At 38.1% G+C, this 16,552-nt stretch overlaps 3 protein-coding genes across 3 annotated transcripts; 1 reads left to right on the plus strand and 2 right to left on the minus strand.

Annotated features, from left to right (window-relative positions):
- Positions 1-439: 439 nt before the first annotated feature.
- Positions 440-3,961, minus strand: tmem82 (transmembrane protein 82). The gene is made up of 6 exons (XM_075475597.1): positions 3,693-3,961; positions 3,496-3,565; positions 3,167-3,365; positions 1,610-2,024; positions 1,176-1,363; positions 440-610 (listed from the first exon to the last, which is right to left on the minus strand). Exons 1-6 carry the CDS (start codon positions 3,784-3,786, stop codon positions 530-532), a joined length of 1,047 nt encoding a protein of 348 aa, XP_075331712.1. The 5' UTR covers positions 3,787-3,961; the 3' UTR covers positions 440-529.
- Positions 3,962-6,558: 2,597 nt separating this feature from the next.
- mad2l2 (mitotic arrest deficient 2 like 2) lies at positions 6,559-10,123 on the minus strand. The gene is made up of 9 exons (XM_075475598.1): positions 10,023-10,123; positions 9,809-9,865; positions 9,171-9,289; positions 8,997-9,068; positions 8,806-8,906; positions 8,606-8,700; positions 7,889-7,962; positions 7,676-7,768; positions 6,559-7,511 (listed from the first exon to the last, which is right to left on the minus strand). The coding sequence occupies exons 2-9, from the start codon at positions 9,846-9,848 to the stop codon at positions 7,473-7,475; spliced, it is 633 nt and encodes a 210-aa protein (XP_075331713.1). The 5' UTR covers positions 9,849-9,865; positions 10,023-10,123; the 3' UTR covers positions 6,559-7,472.
- A 55-nt stretch (positions 10,124-10,178) lies between these two features.
- On the plus strand, positions 10,179-16,020 carry slc25a45 (solute carrier family 25 member 45). Its single transcript, XM_075475600.1, has 7 exons — positions 10,179-10,507; positions 10,867-10,953; positions 11,050-11,093; positions 11,178-11,249; positions 11,337-11,525; positions 13,061-13,295; positions 14,475-16,020. The coding sequence occupies exons 2-7, from the start codon at positions 10,917-10,919 to the stop codon at positions 14,753-14,755; spliced, it is 858 nt and encodes a 285-aa protein (XP_075331715.1). The 5' UTR covers positions 10,179-10,507; positions 10,867-10,916; the 3' UTR covers positions 14,756-16,020.
- Positions 16,021-16,552: the final 532 nt, after the last annotated feature.

Below are 16,552 nucleotides of genomic sequence, written 5' to 3' on the forward strand. Positions count from 1 at the left end.
AGATGCAGCTTCAAGGTTACATTTATTCCTGTTAATTACCTTTTGTTATATTTAAATGTAAAAAAGCAGCTGTTATAGCCTACTGGTTAAAAATAACTGAAACGAAACAAAACGCATGTAGTTCTTGCTTTTGGTAGAATTAGCACATTATACAAAGATTTGATAACAACAAATATAATATTTATAGTTAAATTTAAAATTTCCAAAATGTTTTGACCTTCATCTATTGCCACAGAGAGGGTTAAAATGTATCTGAGCCATAAGGCCCCATAAAGAAAGTTTTGCACCATGAATCTTGAAATTAGTTTACAATTTGTTGCCCAAAATGTAATGGAGAAGAGCAAGCTGTGTTAATAAAATGACAATTCGACAAGAAAAAAAACATTAAAAAGAAAATAACAATGAAGAACCCCAGAGTAAAAAACAAACATGTACTTCAGAATTTTAATGAAAAAATATAACATTGTAGATACAAATGATGTGTGAATCTGATGCTTCCTAATTAGGACTTCTACTGAATAGCGCCATGCTATCTGTGATGCTCCTTCTCAACTGGCCTTGGTCTTTGTCGACGCTCTCTCCTTACATAGTTTGCATAATCCTCTTCATCCTGTGTGCACACAAAAGACGTGACAGATGAAATCCGAATATTGTAGATGAACAGCTGTGTTACCAAGCTGGTTGCCAGGAAGACTAGCTTAGAGAGAGTATGGCAGAATACAAGTCACTGCTCCTGTATGGTAAAATAAGGGATGATATTGAACATGTTTGAAAATTCAACATTGTTTATTGCTTTTAATTTGCGTTTTATCTATCTCACTCAAACTGAAATGCATTTAAATTTGTTATTAAGAATAGATGCAACCCTGTTTTTAAACTAAACATAGACATCTTTTTCATGCATTATCTGAATATAATTTATTTTAAACCCTCACAAGCAGAATAGCTCAGTGAGAGGATATGTAGGCTTGGTTTTCTGAGTCAGAGGCTGCTTTGGCCTGAATCTGTCTGAGGGGTCCTAAACATTTCCCATCTGGGATACAAGTTTGAGAAGTTCAGTCTCATTTTGGAACCCAATTTAATGAACACATAGATATTCTGCCCCAGTTTATTGGTCCCCGATGGGTAGAAAGTGCTTTTGGCCCTATGTGCTGCTTCCAGAGAGACTCACTGACCTGCGAGGATGCCGCATCCAGCAAATCCATGGTTGGGATTAAACAGCTGGCCTCACCCAGGAAACACAGTAGGATGTGGAGCACGTCTGCCCATCGTCCCACAGTCAGCATCAGGACCATCAAACCCCCGAGACGCACCACCACTGTATTCAAGACGGCCTGGCTGCTGGGCAGACGATGCTGCTCCTCTGCAGGAAATCAGAGGCGCGTTACATGGAAATAAACAATGATGGCCAGGTCTGTACAGTTCAGTCTGTACATATCACTTATTAAACGCTGTACTTTGATTATGAACATAGACCAGAGAGAAGAAACACTGCTAAATAATTCTTTTTTTTTTTTAGTCTTGATGTGTGTCCACATTATCATGCTTTTAAAGGCAACAGGCAGTCTGTGCCGTACAATAAAGCATAATGTTTTTATACATTCCTCACCCTGCATGTACACCACCAACAGTGTGTAGCAGATAGTCAGTGGTGTCCAAAACCTAAGGGCCTCCGTTGCAGATAGAAACTGTTGGTTAATGATTGATACAGCAGAAAGCACAGCCACAAAGAAGGTGATGACCATAGTCCTGCACAGCATGGGCAGCAGATAGCAGCCTGATGTGAGGAGGGTGATGCAAATGCCACAGTAGCGCTGTGAGCTGTGGAGTTTATACAGAGCAGCGACATGATGCAGAAGGCCTGTGGCCTGCCTTGCCAGGAACCAGCTGAGTGCTGCTGCCAGGAGCAGGCATAGCCAGCGCTGGGATGCCCCCTCATGGAGAAAGTGCAAACTACAGCTCAGGGCACAGCCCAGAGAGAACTGGCTTTGTACTAACAGCAGCTGTAGAAATTTCCTGGATTCCTGGGGCGTAAAAAGAGGAAATGATGGATTAGTCAAAGCAGACGATGAGCTGTTGGTTATAACACATATCATGATTCACAATGGCATGATAAAATCTAGAAATTAGGACAACAAAAGAAACCACAGTGTGTGGTTCCAATGCCCTCACATGTATCAGAATCAGAATACTTTATTTATCCCCAGGAGGAAATTCTTTCGTTACAGCTACATCCATTTAAAGAGCATGAAAAGGAATATAATAAAATATGATAATAATAAAACTAACTAAGCATATAAAAGAGAAATATATATATATACATAGCAAATGGAAATAAAAAGTCCAACAATGTTAAAAATAAGTAGACACTCTTATGTAAATATTTACAATTATTGCACATATCCACCATAGAAGGTGTCAAACATGTAGCAAGTCTTTACAACAATGCAACAAGCTTTCTGTGGATAATTCAATTTAAAGTGCACCGTAGACATCCAAAGTTCTTCCTTGTCTAAGTTATAGTGTATACCCCCTTGTCCATGGTAGTCAGAGGGATTGAATTCACAATATACCATGAATGATTGTAAGAAATACAACCCTGTTTACTCGAAAAGTGGGTTGCAAAAAAATGCAATGATTTGCAAACCTTGAAATTCAATATTTTATTCAGAATTGAACATAGAAAACATTGAATTTTAAAAGTAAGAATTTTTACTATTTCATGAAAAAATATTTGCTGATCTTTGATGGCAGCTAAATGTCCAAAAAAAAGTCACAACCTTTTTGGAATTAGGCTTGTGTGTCTGTGGCCACAGCATGTTAAAGGTGCAGGAGATATTCCCTTTTTATCCAGTTCATATGAGAAAATAAAGCAGTGTTTTCCCTCTTTGATAAATAAAAACTCATTTTAGTGCTAGTAAAGTACCAGACTAATAAAGTGTACCAGTAAGAGTGGGAGGGTAGTTCTTTTGGCATAACAAAGATACTAACAAACCAGGCAAAGCTGACATAACATCTGGTTTAGATGGAATATTTGCAGAAAGCTGGTCTGTGATTATCCATAATGTTAATGACACTCTCCCTTTTACAATGACAATACTCAGTTTTACCAGGACATTTTACCAGGTTCTCACATAGTGTTTCTATCATATCACTGCTTTCTTACCGGTCCAGCTGTAACCAATCCAGAAATGGCCCGAAGGCAAAATTCTAGTACAACCAGCGACGCCACACGGTACCCCACTATAGCCAATGTCCCAGTCACAAAGCAAAACTGGAGCATCCCAGCAAGTCCCGTTCTTGTCCTTATTTGATAGCTGGTTGACCTTTTGTTCTCTCCTGATGTGACATTTTCTTCATTCAAGCTGTGACTCACAGGAAAGAAAATGAAATTTTAAGAATTATTAGTAATACACTAAAAGCGATGAACACACAAGCAACCAAACAACAAAAGAATCTTCAGCCACATTACGAATGAAAGGTAACTGTCCTCACCTTTCCTCTAAAAATAAGTGAACCCTCAACAGAGAGCACAGCACAGAGATCCCACACGAGCCCACCAGCCCTGCAGGTCACATAACACTGAATATGCATCACAAACAATAACACACTGCTGCCGTTTAAACAGTTCAAATACAGCATGGATATACCGTATGCTGACATAAGAGAAAATGAATGAATGAGGGGCTCACCTTGAAGTAAACCATCCAGTGGATTTGTATCCAGAGTTAGCCACCCTGGTAGGAAGTAGGACGTCGGAAGGAGCGACGTGATGAAGGAAAACATAATCCTATGCTTGACCAAGAAAATTCAATGTAAACATAATAGTTTTTACAAAAAAACGTATGGAGATTAATCTAATTTAAGCCATCCTACACTCCAGACTCGTGTTTTGTTTTTCTAAAATGAGATTTCAATTATGTGAACTTCAGCCTCGAGCTTTGCTCATCCAGAAGCATGTTCTGTGTCTCGTACCAAAGGTCATCTGAATATTAGTGGAGCAGTTTGAGTCAGAACGAGATAACGGAACCATGGTTACTGAACCATGGTGGAGACTTTACACTCTCTCTTTATAATACCTCCCTCTGCTCTCAAGGGGTCTGCAAGCAACATCTAATTACACTGACGAGGAGAAGGTGGTTTTTGAAAAATCATATTTTCCAAAGTTATATTTTCAATTAAGGTTTTTTCTAATTATGTAAAATCTCAAAAAGTAATTATATCTGCATATTTTAAAACACTCTCACTTGATTTACACATTTCCAATAAACATACATCAGGTGCTGTGTGGTTAAACACAACTAACAGCAATAGAGTTACAGTTTGGACCCACGCTTATAGTCTCTGAAGGGATCAAAGTGTATCAAGTGTGGAGAGAAATGTTTATTAGTATAAATGAGTAACTCACTAACTGTGATTAAGATGTTGGCAGTCATGTTAACGATGTGATACTCATCCCTTCCACAAGTCCAAAGGACAAATACAATAAAAGTTCCCTGTGAGGTCCTAATCCAAAGGACAAATACAATAAAAATTCCCTGTGAGGTCCTAATCCATGGAGTTAGCTTTAAACCTTTCTACAGAAATTGATGTAACTTGTCTTCTGACTGTATAAAGTTTAGATCCCAGTGCAGGCAAAAAAACTTCCATAAACTGGAACCTCAAGGAATCAGATGTGTTTTAGCTGTGTTTATGTATAAAACTAACATAAACTAAAAGTGGCCCACTAACAGGTCGTGGGCCACTTTTATATTTACAGTAGTAAATGTAAGCAGCTGAGACTCTTGAATGACTTTACTTCTATCTGAACAAAGAAGAGGGTGATGTTACTCACCCAAAACACACATCTTTCTCAGTCCAACAAAAGAAACTGTCATAAAAATCACGCCAGCTACCTTTGGAATGCAGTCCTCTATCAGCACATGAAAATATGGATACTAACAAACTTTATGGGATTGGACTGGCTTTTATCAGTAAGAAGGAGTCATATAACGAGGGGAAAAGCAACAACTTGAGGGCAAGCAATGGATTTGTGGCAAGCCGACCTCAGTGAACACATGAACTATGACCAAGGTTTTTTATACTGAGCAGAGGCTACAACTTTCTGTCGGTCTTGAATCTGACAATGCTGGAGAGCAGAGCTTAAAAGGGTGAGCAAGTATTTTACTTGAATGAGGGGTTGAACTGAATTCTTAATCATTAATTAATTGCCTTTAAAAACATATTATTTCAGTCACAACATCACATTTTGCTCCAGAGCTAACCTGGAGTTGTGTCATAAAACTCACTTTAAACACATTAATGGTTGAATATAAGTAGATAATTAAGGCTTCTTTACCAGCAACATGATACCTATATCTTGTAATCCTTCGCACTTATTTTAGTTATTTTGTTACACACAGACAACTCTACATCCTCACTGGGTAACAATACAGAGTTTAAGCATCCTGGCTGAACAGCGAAGCAGCAGGTGAGCACAACATCTGAGGAGAGCAGAAAACTTCTCTCATGGAGTCCAACAGTGCAGGCAGCGCGCAGTACGATCGCTGGAATGAGGACAACATCAACCTGAATGTAGAGGCCACAGAGTCTACTGTGAGGAGGTGAGACACAGAGGGCATGAAACAATATGTCAAGATGAAAGGAGGGGCTTTATGTGTTTGATATTAGGCTTTTATTTAACCCTTCAGGCTTTTGGCTTCATTAAAAACAGCTTAAAACAACCCTGAGTTTTCTGGAAAACCTGCAACTGTTCTCAGCCTATAAAGAAACCAGAGACATTTGATGGGTTGAGCTATAAGCTTTCATTGTAAATGACTGAATTTGCCATCATGTTTCTCTATCTATCTACATACATGGACCTAAAATAATGATTGTGTCTTTAAAATGTTGATGCAAAGCATGCACTGCTCTAAGCTTTAAAGGTAAAACTATGCATATGCTGCCCCGGGTCATAATGTGTCAGTATCAAGCATGGTTTAGTTTATAGGAGAAATAGGAGCGTCGCAGTATACCAATAGTGATGATCATTCTGATATTGAAAAAAATTAAATATTGATAATTGTGTTACACATGTGATAATGTTGTGATTTGATGTCAGCTAATTAAATCAAAACATGACTGAAAGCAGATAGTTTATGTACTTTTACAGTCACACCTCAGCTGAAGTGTAATTCAGTTGCCAAAAAAATAGGCAAAAAAAATAATATATATATATATTAATTAGTCTGATAACAACATACTTTTTAACATTTTTATTTCTATCAAAATAATACTGTTGTGAAAATGCTTTAGGACGTAATAATTGTGTAGTGACAATCAGATATTGTTACAGCCCTTTCATCAATCTATCCTGTTTCAGCTTTTCCAGATTCCACCTCTGGTTGAATGCATAACTCTGTCACAAAGTTTTATTCTTTTCATCATGCCATGCAGTTTCAGATTCTTTTCCAACATGACAAAATTATAGGATTCAACAAAACCATTTTTGTGCATTTGCATTTAAATCCATTATATAACTAACTGTGCAGCTACTTTGTAAAATGAACACTACCACACTTGACTCATGTGATACCTTTTTTATAATTTTTTTTATATGCATTTACAGGATCTACAACAGAATGTGTTCCGGCAACATTGGAATAGCAGTGAAAACAGCAGGAGCTCTAGCTGCGCTGGTGTCCATTTTCATCATCGGATATGTGACAGGCTACTATGTGCATAGGTGTTCATAGCAGAGCCCTGTCAAGAACGAAGAGTTTGGGCACTGTAGATCCATTTTTGATGATAAAGCTTTTGACTGCAAATGTTTTGGTTTTTTATTTCCATCACAGATTAAATAATAATACCGATCTCACACATGCATTTATTGAGCAGGAACAAAACCTTCTGCAGCTCTGACAAAGCATTCCTGACGGATGCTTCTGTGGACACCACGTGAAATACAACACTGTCAGTTCAGACAATGTACAATAAACAGTGATGATACATTTATAATAACAAGACAACATAGCCAGCTTTAGACTGAGGATACTGACTATAAACAGTTTATACAGCTCTGTTGTCAAATATATCAATTTCAAGTTAAATTTTTACTGCAACAGAAATATAATTACTGTGATTACCATTTTACACAAAAAAATCTGCTTTCAATACAATAAAACAACCATATGCATGCACTTATATCGAATACAATCAATTAACTCTCCGGACCAGCTCGATGATTGATAGCAGATGATATTTCACAAATGTCATTTCAATGTTTCGGTCCGACTCCTAAAACCAACTTCAGCAAAACGAATGCACCTCCAAATGATTCCACACGGAATATTTCACGCTTCGTGTCCTCAAGTGTTCAACAAGAATTCATCGATCGAGCTCTGACAGGATGTGTTTAACGTTCTGCCCATGAGTCGCAGTCATCACAGATTGGCTCGTGCAGCAGCATCTGCTGTTTCTGGAAAGAAAAGCTCCTACGTTTTCTGGGCTCTCTCTTCCACATAGAGCTGCATCTGTTCAAGAAAAACAACCAAATATAACATTAAAACACGAGGTGTTTCAACATGACATTAATGATACTTTAGCAAACAGAAATTGTCTGAACTACATAATTAAACCTCAACTTCTTTTTTTTTTTTTTAAATGACAAATCAAAGATAGGGATCTTTAAGCTCACCTTGACAATGTCAGACGTCATGGACTTGAGTGGAATAAGTCTCGGCTCCTTCATGTGAACTTCCTGTTCATCAGCAACTATCCATGGAAAATCCTGAATGTGACAGACACATGCATACAATTATTCTGCGTTTACATGTTCAAGTTTGTCGAGCAAAATCTTGCAGCTGTCTAAATGCATCAAGTGTTAATCTGTAGATTTAAAAAAACATACCTTAATGACTTGAACCTTCTCCATATTGCGTGTGGCGGCATCTCTGGTATGCACAAGAACTGTGAAAGAACACCCTGTAGCACAGAAACAATTCTACATTTAATTTCCAACTTTGCTTTTTTAATTTTAGTCAAATGTCTTCCATACGTTTTTATTTTCAGCTCAAAGAGATTAAGCTGATTGTTTGCTAATTTCTTGTTCTTTCAGGTTGTATTTTCAGGAAAGCTACTGCTCATACAAACCTGAGGGAGAGACTACTTGGGGCCAAGACAATTTTTTTTACCCTTACAGGTTTACCGTTCCTCTCAGAATTTGCCCAAACCTTGCTTCCTTTGCCATGACTGGCAAAAATTAATGCAAAGAGCAAGCCTGAACAAAAACATGAGAAACAATCGAAGCGTTTGATTCACAGAGTGAGTTGGGCCACTTCTCATCCTGATGGGAACACCGATTTGTAAAAGTGTCTTATTAACTGTGTGTGCGATCAACTACAACTTTTGCACATGATACCCTACTAAATTCAGTGAGCAGCATAAGTTACAGACTGACACAGGTCAACAAGACTTCTCTCATTGAGTTTCTTCTTAGACATCTTTAGTTGTATCACTTTAAAACATCTTTAACAATACTGTAAAACCAATTTATTGTTGTTGATTTATTTCAATAAAAAAACAGCTAATTTACATGTGAAAATAATACAATAATCTGTTTTGTTACCTGGTGGGTTATTACTTAAAACCGCATCACACACGCTGATCTTCAGGATGAAAGCCCTCAAAAGCTGTTCCACATGTAACAGCAACGTGTCCGAGCTGTGATGACAAAAGTCACAGTTACTGAGCAGGATCACCCTTAAAATGTATTTCAGAGTAAGCAAGCTATTTATAGTCATTGCTGATTATAATGTGAAGGGAAACCTGATGGACAGAAGAGGAGGTTGGGAAATCTCAAACACAAATCGCTCCACTGGATGATGCTCTTTGTCCATGATGACCACTACCACCTTCTCTGCATCATTCTATGAGGTAAAAGGAAATTTGCGCAGGTTTATATGGGCGGATGTGTGAGTGACACTTTTCAAAACATAATACCATAAAAAAAAACTTACCTTCTCAATGAGTGGTTTTACACAATGTAGTGTATCTTGGATATACCGATTAAGCTCGGGGTGACATGACATCTACAAATAGCCACAAAAAGACAGAAAAGTAGAGTAAGAGATGCAAAAGGTAAGCATCTTGTAAGAGCGCTAAAAATTAAGTCATCAAACATTAATCTATACCTGCACAGGTACATTGTATTTCTTTCTCTTCTGAAATATTCCAGAGGGATAAACTTCACGAACATATAAGATGAGATGAATAGCGACCTCCAGAAACTCGCACAAAATGTCAGCAACAACTGGAAAAGAGGGAGAACTTCAGTAAGACCTCTTATGCATTAATTTCTAATATATTATCAAATCCAATCAAATTGATTTGTATAGCACATTTCATGTACAAAACAATTCAAAGTGCTTTACATAAAATAAAAACATTGCAGCAGGGAGTGGAAGAAGCATTAAAAATACATAAAATAATATAAAGAGAAACAAATAAAATAATTTAAATGAATTTAAAAACACCCTTATGACCACCATATACCCCTAATATAAATTCACTGTTATTTATCGGAGCCTTGTAACTCAATCAGCCATCAAATGATAAATACAAGACAAGATGACAGCAAAACGTGACACGATGAAAGGTTTGTTAATCCAATGTGACCAGAATATGCAGATGATTAAGCAAGCGGTTATAGGCTTAAGATATAAAATCAGTTAAAGCTTCAAGCATCATTTATATTTTGACGAGGAAAATGACTACGACAGACGATAATATGACCGACATTTCATTCAAGTTGTCTTGGAAGTTGTCTCACCTTGTCCAAAATTGAGGTCTTGCCTAGTTAGTGTTGTCATGTTTTATAACCCACCAACTGCAAACATAAGCAGCATAAATAATTTCCTCCAGCTAGTTGTTCGTGGTGAAGCAGCAGTTTGTCAACGGTTACTTATACAGAGGCTGTTTTTAATTGCTGGAAACCGATAAATCCAGACAAAAAAATATTAGGGGAAAAAAAGACAGCAGCATACATTAAAATGAGCTGAGGATATCATCCATGGCATGTAGCGACCCGAAACGCGGCTTTTTTTTCGTGCTGTTACCGAAGATACCCGCTTCCTCGCGCACGAAAGTGACGTCAGTCATTGTTTTTAAAAGCTGCGCCGTCCACCGTTGATGACGTCGCTTCAAGCGTTGATGCATGATGGCCAAAAATGCTTACATAAGGATACTCATACACTGATTTTTATTTTGTTTTAAAGCATAATTAATGTGCATAGGGTTGTGTGTATTCATAGTAATAAGAAGAAGAATAAGAAGAGGTAGCTTCTCTGTAATGTGGTAACTTCACAATGAAGTACCTCATGATGACGTTCAGTTTGCAGAGCCAGAGGTGTGGATTTGCTCACAGTGGGAGCCAGAGATCATTCACGAACTGATAGTGCTGAACTATGCAAAGGCTGACTTTGAATTATTGTCACGAAAACGTTATACAATGATGTGACGCTTAGAAAAGGTGAGGAGTGAGCAAATCCTTTATGATATACAACCGGAACGCGTAAGTTACTGGTTTCAGCGCTCGCAATGTGTGTTGTTGTATGTGTTAACGTTTGAACAGCGAAATCTGACAGTTTGACAGTGAACTAATGAGAAAATGAAATATTTTCGATCATATATACCGAAATCCTTTACATGACCCTAGGTGAAAAAAAATATAAGATTATCTATGTGAACTAATCCATCAGTTGTATTCAAATACAGATGACTTTTCTTTTCTTTGATTTTCGAGGTCATGTAGTGACTTTTCACGGTAACCGCGCCACTGTGTGTGCTTTACAGCAGCTGTAAAGCGGCACTCTCATCTCTCCATAACAGCACAAGAACACTGATCTTCTTGCAGGCTGTGAAACTGTAGCCTACAAGTCATGCCATTTCTGGAATTCGTAGCTGGGAGCATTTCAGGTAGAAATTGCTTGTAGAATTAATTCTAAACCTAATTACAGCACCGTAGGATACTTGTATTTGTGTGAAGAAATAATACTTACTTGTCGCCTTTAGGTGCAGTGGGACTTGCGGTTGGACACCCAATAGACACTGTGAAGGTTGCACAACACCCTGAAACCCTTGAATATGATTTATTATGTCCATTTTGCTTATCCTGACACTTAATGTTATTTTTTTTGTAGGTGCGTCTGCAAGCCCAGTCTGTGTATAAAGGAATATTTCACTGTGTTGCGAAAACATACTCTCATGAAGGGGTAGGGGGTACATCCACACTATCATGGTTATAACACAGAGACTTTACCATCAATTATTTTGTTTTTAATTTGTCTTTGTTAAATCAGCTTCAAGGTTTCTTCAAGGGCATGGCATTTCCAGTGATGACCACTGGCATTGTCAACTCGGTTGTCTTTGGTTCGTACAGTAATGCTTTAGATTACCTCACTCAGTCTCAGCACAGTCGCACCAGTCAGGTCAGACCAGCCTCTCCAGGACAGGTCTTCACTGCTGGCTGCTTCTCAGGCCTGGTGCAGGTAAGATCTACTGAGATTCATGGGCTGAAAACAACCTTACAGGACCATGACTGCAGAAATAGTTATTGATATGTCAGGGCTCCAAACCATCACTATGAAAAGGACGATTCTGATAGAACAAAAGTCTTGACATTAAATCATAAGTGTAGCCATCATTATATAGATTTTCATATACCTTTTGTGGAAATTGATGCGTTTGCATCTTGTAAAGACTTTAAGAGCAAGATACTCAGAACAGTTTTAAACATATCTTGTCAAAATCCAGTATTCAGGTTCTGTTGTAGGCAGAAGGCTGGACCCTCTCAGTGCTGTGGTGGAGAAACGGATGAGGAGGAAATTATATTCTATTTTGGAGAATAATGAACATCCTCTCCACAGCATCCTGGCAGGACAGAGGAGCAGCTGCAGTGAGAGGCTCGTCTCTCTGCGCTGCAGGACTGAGAGGTTCGGGAGGTCCTTTGTTCCCACAGCCATAAGGCTTTATAACAGCGACTGCTGAGTTCTTCTCAAATTGATTGATTGATTCTTTTATTTATTTATTTATTTATTTATTCAGTCATTTATTATTATTATTATTAGTTAGTAGTAGTATTTTTACTAGAATTGGTATTATTATTGTTGTTGTTAATATACAATCATTGTAAATATTTATAATTTTTTTGAGCTACTTGACTAATTTGAATTTCTCCCATTGGGGATGAATAAAGTATTTTTCTATTCAATTTCTATTCTATTAAGGTTGTTGCATCTTTTAGTATCAGATTAATTGGCCCTACAGCTTAATAGTAATTGGCTGTAATTGGATCAGGCTTGCCCAAAATGCTAAGAGTCCATACTTAAACTGTTCAGCACACATCTCCACTGTCATCCCTGATTTCTTTGTGGTAGTAGTAAAATTGACCATTTTTCAGTATTTACCAGTTCTCCATGGAACTGATAGAACTACAGTTGTTTTACATGACCACCTGACTACCTGCAATACCTCCCTTTTATTCACAAATCTGACATTAATCACTCTCATTGAGGAGAAGAAATTGTTCTAAAGCACCTGAATCTGTGGAAAGTAACACCAGATTGCAGTTGTTACACAAAGAAAGTCACACAGGTGACATATAATCTCTGTTTGCTTGCTTTTGTAGGTGTGTTTAAAGTACACAAAGAAAGTCAACACAGTGACATAGAATCTCTGTGTGCTGGCTTTTGTAGGTGTGAGTCACCTACAGAGGCCACAGAGGAGGCTTTTGGTTGATTTAAGCTTGAATGTAAACTTTATATGATAGATTCCTCATCAATAAATTTCACACAGTACTCTATATGACCACTAGGGGGGCTACAAGAGCCTCCTCTTTTTTAAAAAGCTGCTGAAAGGAATATAAATAGTTTTATATCACCTGAATCTGTAGATATTTTGTTTCAGGAATGACATTTGCTTACTTTTTACACAGTGACGGGTTGTTTGTGGTCTGATTTTTTTCATAGGCTAATTCTTCCCCCCCCCAAAAAAGGAAATAAAAAAAAAAAAAATCTGTTCTCAGGTGTTGGTTTGTGCACCAATTGACCTGGTGAAGGTGCGTCTGCAGGGTCAAGCATCTGCTGACCGTTATCGTGGACCCATACACTGTGTGACTGTCATACTGAAGGAGGAGGGACCCCGGGGTCTGTTCAGAGGAGGCACAGCTCTCGCTCTGAGGGACGTTCCCTGCTACGGACTCTACTTCCTGCCTTATGAGGTCATTCGTAAGGCTCTAACTGAGACCGGCAAACAGCCAGGTCAGTCTCAGATCACACCTTGCAAAGCTAAATTTAGTTTATCATACTGATAAATATAAGACTGAAAATAACAGTGAGACGATATTTAAGATAGGTCAGATTTACAAAGTAGTCATTTATACTGTATTAGTTTTGATTAATTAAAAGGATCCATCCTGTTGAATTAGTATCATTTTGATTTTTAGTGTTCCTGTTGTCTCCTTTTTATTTCTTTATCTAGCAAAAATAGCCCATCAAACTGTTTTATTTACTGTACATTGAAAGATGTTTTTGTTTTTAATCCTCTATTTGCATCAAAGAATAATTCCAAAACTAAAACTCGGCTAAGATCGAAACATCGTTTGGCCAACCGCTGGACAGCCATCCTGCATATTATAGCCACACGCATATACAGTACTGTGCAGTAGTCTTGAGCCACCCTTCATTTCTTTATATCTTTCCAGGAGATTGACGCATCAGTTTATTGGACCATGGACAGACATAAATGGAAATACAATATATAAGGCAAAATCAGATTAGCACAATTCTAATGAGGTTGAAATTCACTATTTTAAGTGCCTTGAGATGACATTTTGTTGTAATTTGGCGCTATATATAAATAAACTGAATTTAATTGCACTGAAGGACATCCCAAAGCTCTTCTTTGGATGTGGGCTGCCTTTTTGTTCCATTCTCTGCCAAGATGATCCCACTCTGCTTCAATAATATTGAGGTCCAGGCTCTGGGGAGGATTCATCCCTCCATAAGACCTGCTGCCACTGATTTTCAGCCCACTTCTTGTGTCATTTGGCACAGCTCAGCCTTTTCTCCCTGTTTCCCTTCCTTAAGAACGGCTTCTTGATGGCCACCCTTCCATGGAGCCCATTTCTGATGAGGCTTGGGCCGACAGAAGATAGTTTTAGATCCACTTCTTTTCTTTTTTCTCCTCCACTTGTCCAGTTTACTTGAGTTTTTTTAAGTTACATTGCTGTCATTAAGCAAACACTTTGTAAAAAAAATTGTTAGGATCATTATATATGTAAATTGTGTCACCGTCTGCCCATCAGTCTCTAACCAGGATGCATTTTTTGCTTTCTTTCCTCGATGTGGACACGATGTCACGTTTGTTTGGTGGGTTTCTTACAAAGAATACAAAGAAAACAACAACTATCATAACATTTCTGATTTCTCCTGTCTTAGGTACCTTTGCTATATTGATGGCCGGGGGCGTGGCGGGTGTGGTGACCTGGGCCTTTGCCACACCCATGGACGTGGTGAAGGCTCGGCTCCAGATGTCCGGGGCTGGAGGCCGGGAGTACAGCGGTGTGCTCCACTGCATGAGAGTGAGCGTGAGGGAGGAGGGAGTGAGGGTGTTTTTCAAAGGCCTCCTGCTGAACAGCCTGAGGGCCTTCCCTGTGAACGCTATCACCTTCCTCAGCTACGAGAGTCTCATGAAGATTTTCTTCCCGCCAGCAAAATGAGGTCACTCTCTGCAGGGAACACTTTGTTCCATAGAATGAAATATTTTCCATTTTCCTGTGGAGATTTTGATATACTGTATAAAACTTACTTTGTTTTCAGTTGAAAGTGTCATATTAGAGTAAAACTGGTGCTCAGATGTATCTTTTTTTGCCTCTTCTACAACAGGTCGTGGTTGAAGTTGCTAATGTCAGAAACCTGAACACACTCTGAAAATAACACATCCTAAGTCCATCTTCGTCTCATGTGACTTAAAGCACTCTGAAAATAACAAGTTAAGCTGCTCTGGAAATACATTCCTATTTATCTGTGCTGGTTAATGCAAATAAGACTGAACAAGATTCATGTTTTTTTTATCATAGAAAAGTATTTTACTCCTATGAAAATGGCATAATTACAAACAGATATTCTTCATAATATTGCAAATATATTTCCTTTCAAACTGCAGTTGAAGTTCAGATATTAATAAAAACCCTGAGAGGGGCAACACACACTTAGAAAAACAGAAAATAGACATATTAAGCATCGACCTGTGGTTCTGACATATTTAACATTGCATTTACATAATGACACTGTGATGAATCGTATTCTTTATTATTTAGCTGTTGTATTCTCTGTCAGACTGATCAGCTGTTCCCACGGTGCTACAACCCCAGCACCAACTGCTGCCTCCTCCATCTCCATCTGTTGTTCCAGACGTTATAGTACGACAGCATCGAATGTAGGAATGATGAACATATTGATTTGAAACACATGCTTTGTCACATTTTTTTCTTCGACTGATACACAAAGCAGTGAATAGCAGTGAAGCGCTCCCTTACACACGAGTCACTTTTTATTGTTTGACTGAGTATACATGGCTGTGTTGCACCGTGCGGACGGCCTCGCTGAGAACTTTGTGGATTAGCAAAAACAAAACAATCAGGTGTCGCCCTGAGCTGTTTGTAGGTGATTATCAGTGGCAACTCCTACCGATAATCAGCCGATTGTGATCTTTCAGAATCTGATGGACCTTTGAGGAGATTCAGGTCTTCAGCCGCAGGTTTTTGTCCACCCTCGTCTCTTATCTCAGAGGTCCCATCCACATTTCAGACATCCTCTTCCGTCTCCTGTTCAACAGTTACCAGCACTTACCTTTGTCCAGCCACGACATCCTCTAAATTCATTTTTGTAGTTTCACTTCAGCACGCTACAGACAGTCAGGCTAGTACAGTAGCCTTAGTTGGAGCCCAGCAGTAGTGATGCAGTTAAAGTTGAAACTCTACGAAGTGGAAATTAAATTGTTTTGTTCTTTATTTTGGTTTTAAATGGTCTTAAATCCCAAAATGTATTGATTTAAATTAAAATACATCTTTGTGTTCTGATCTGGATTTGACATTACAGTTTCAGTCGCAATGATATAAACATGCAGTTGAGTTTTGTACTAAAGAACTTGCATTTAAATGTGAATTGTTTCTTTTGAAAAATGTAATTTGTTCTTAAATGTGGGGAAGATATTGTGAAATGTTTAATTATGCAGTCTCGAATTGTATCCACGAGTCTCCTGTTCATTAGTTTGTCCACATGTGTGTGAAATCGATTTTTTTTTTTACAAATTTGTGAATATTTTTGTTTAATTGGAGCAGCTCTATGAGTCTTAATAGAAAGTTTATTTATTTCTTAACAGTGTGATCTTCATTACTCTCTGAATATCTCAATGCCTCCTCTTTACACAGTAGCAATATTTGATCTGTGTGCATTTCATCTGCAAAATTGAATTGAATACTTTATTAACTCCAGTTGAAACTGTGTTGTTGCAG

This window comes from Odontesthes bonariensis, chromosome 10, assembly GCF_027942865.1.
Source record: "Odontesthes bonariensis isolate fOdoBon6 chromosome 10, fOdoBon6.hap1, whole genome shotgun sequence".
NCBI classification, from domain to species: Eukaryota; Metazoa; Chordata; class Actinopteri; order Atheriniformes; family Atherinopsidae; genus Odontesthes; species Odontesthes bonariensis.

Bases quoted from the DNA above. Each gene is read 5' to 3' on its own strand.
- mad2l2 (XM_075475598.1), bottom strand. From the start codon at position 9,848: ATGACAACACTAACTAGGCAAGACCTCAATTTTGGACAAG. The intron at 8,907-8,996 runs GTAAGTTTTTTT...TTTACCTCATAG, and splicing joins TAAAACCACTCATTGAGAAG to AATGATGCAGAGAAGGTGGT. The intron at 7,769-7,888 runs GTATGTTTTTTT...TGTCACATTCAG, and splicing joins AGAAGGTTCAAGTCATTAAG to GATTTTCCATGGATAGTTGC.
- slc25a45 (XM_075475600.1), top strand. From the start codon at position 10,917: ATGCCATTTCTGGAATTCGTAGCTGGGAGCATTTCAG. The intron at 11,250-11,336 runs GTAGGGGGTACA...TTGTTAAATCAG, and splicing joins AAACATACTCTCATGAAGGG to CTTCAAGGTTTCTTCAAGGG. The intron at 11,526-13,060 runs GTAAGATCTACT...ATCTGTTCTCAG, and splicing joins GCTTCTCAGGCCTGGTGCAG to GTGTTGGTTTGTGCACCAAT.
- tmem82 (XM_075475597.1), bottom strand. From the start codon at position 3,786: ATGTTTTCCTTCATCACGTCGCTCCTTCCGACGTCCTACTTCCTACCA. The intron at 3,366-3,495 runs GTGAGGACAGTT...TGTGAGTCACAG, and splicing joins CACTTATTTTTAGAGGAAAG to CTTGAATGAAGAAAATGTCA. The intron at 2,025-3,166 runs GTAAGAAAGCAG...TTTACGCCCCAG, and splicing joins GATTGGTTACAGCTGGACCG to GAATCCAGGAAATTTCTACA.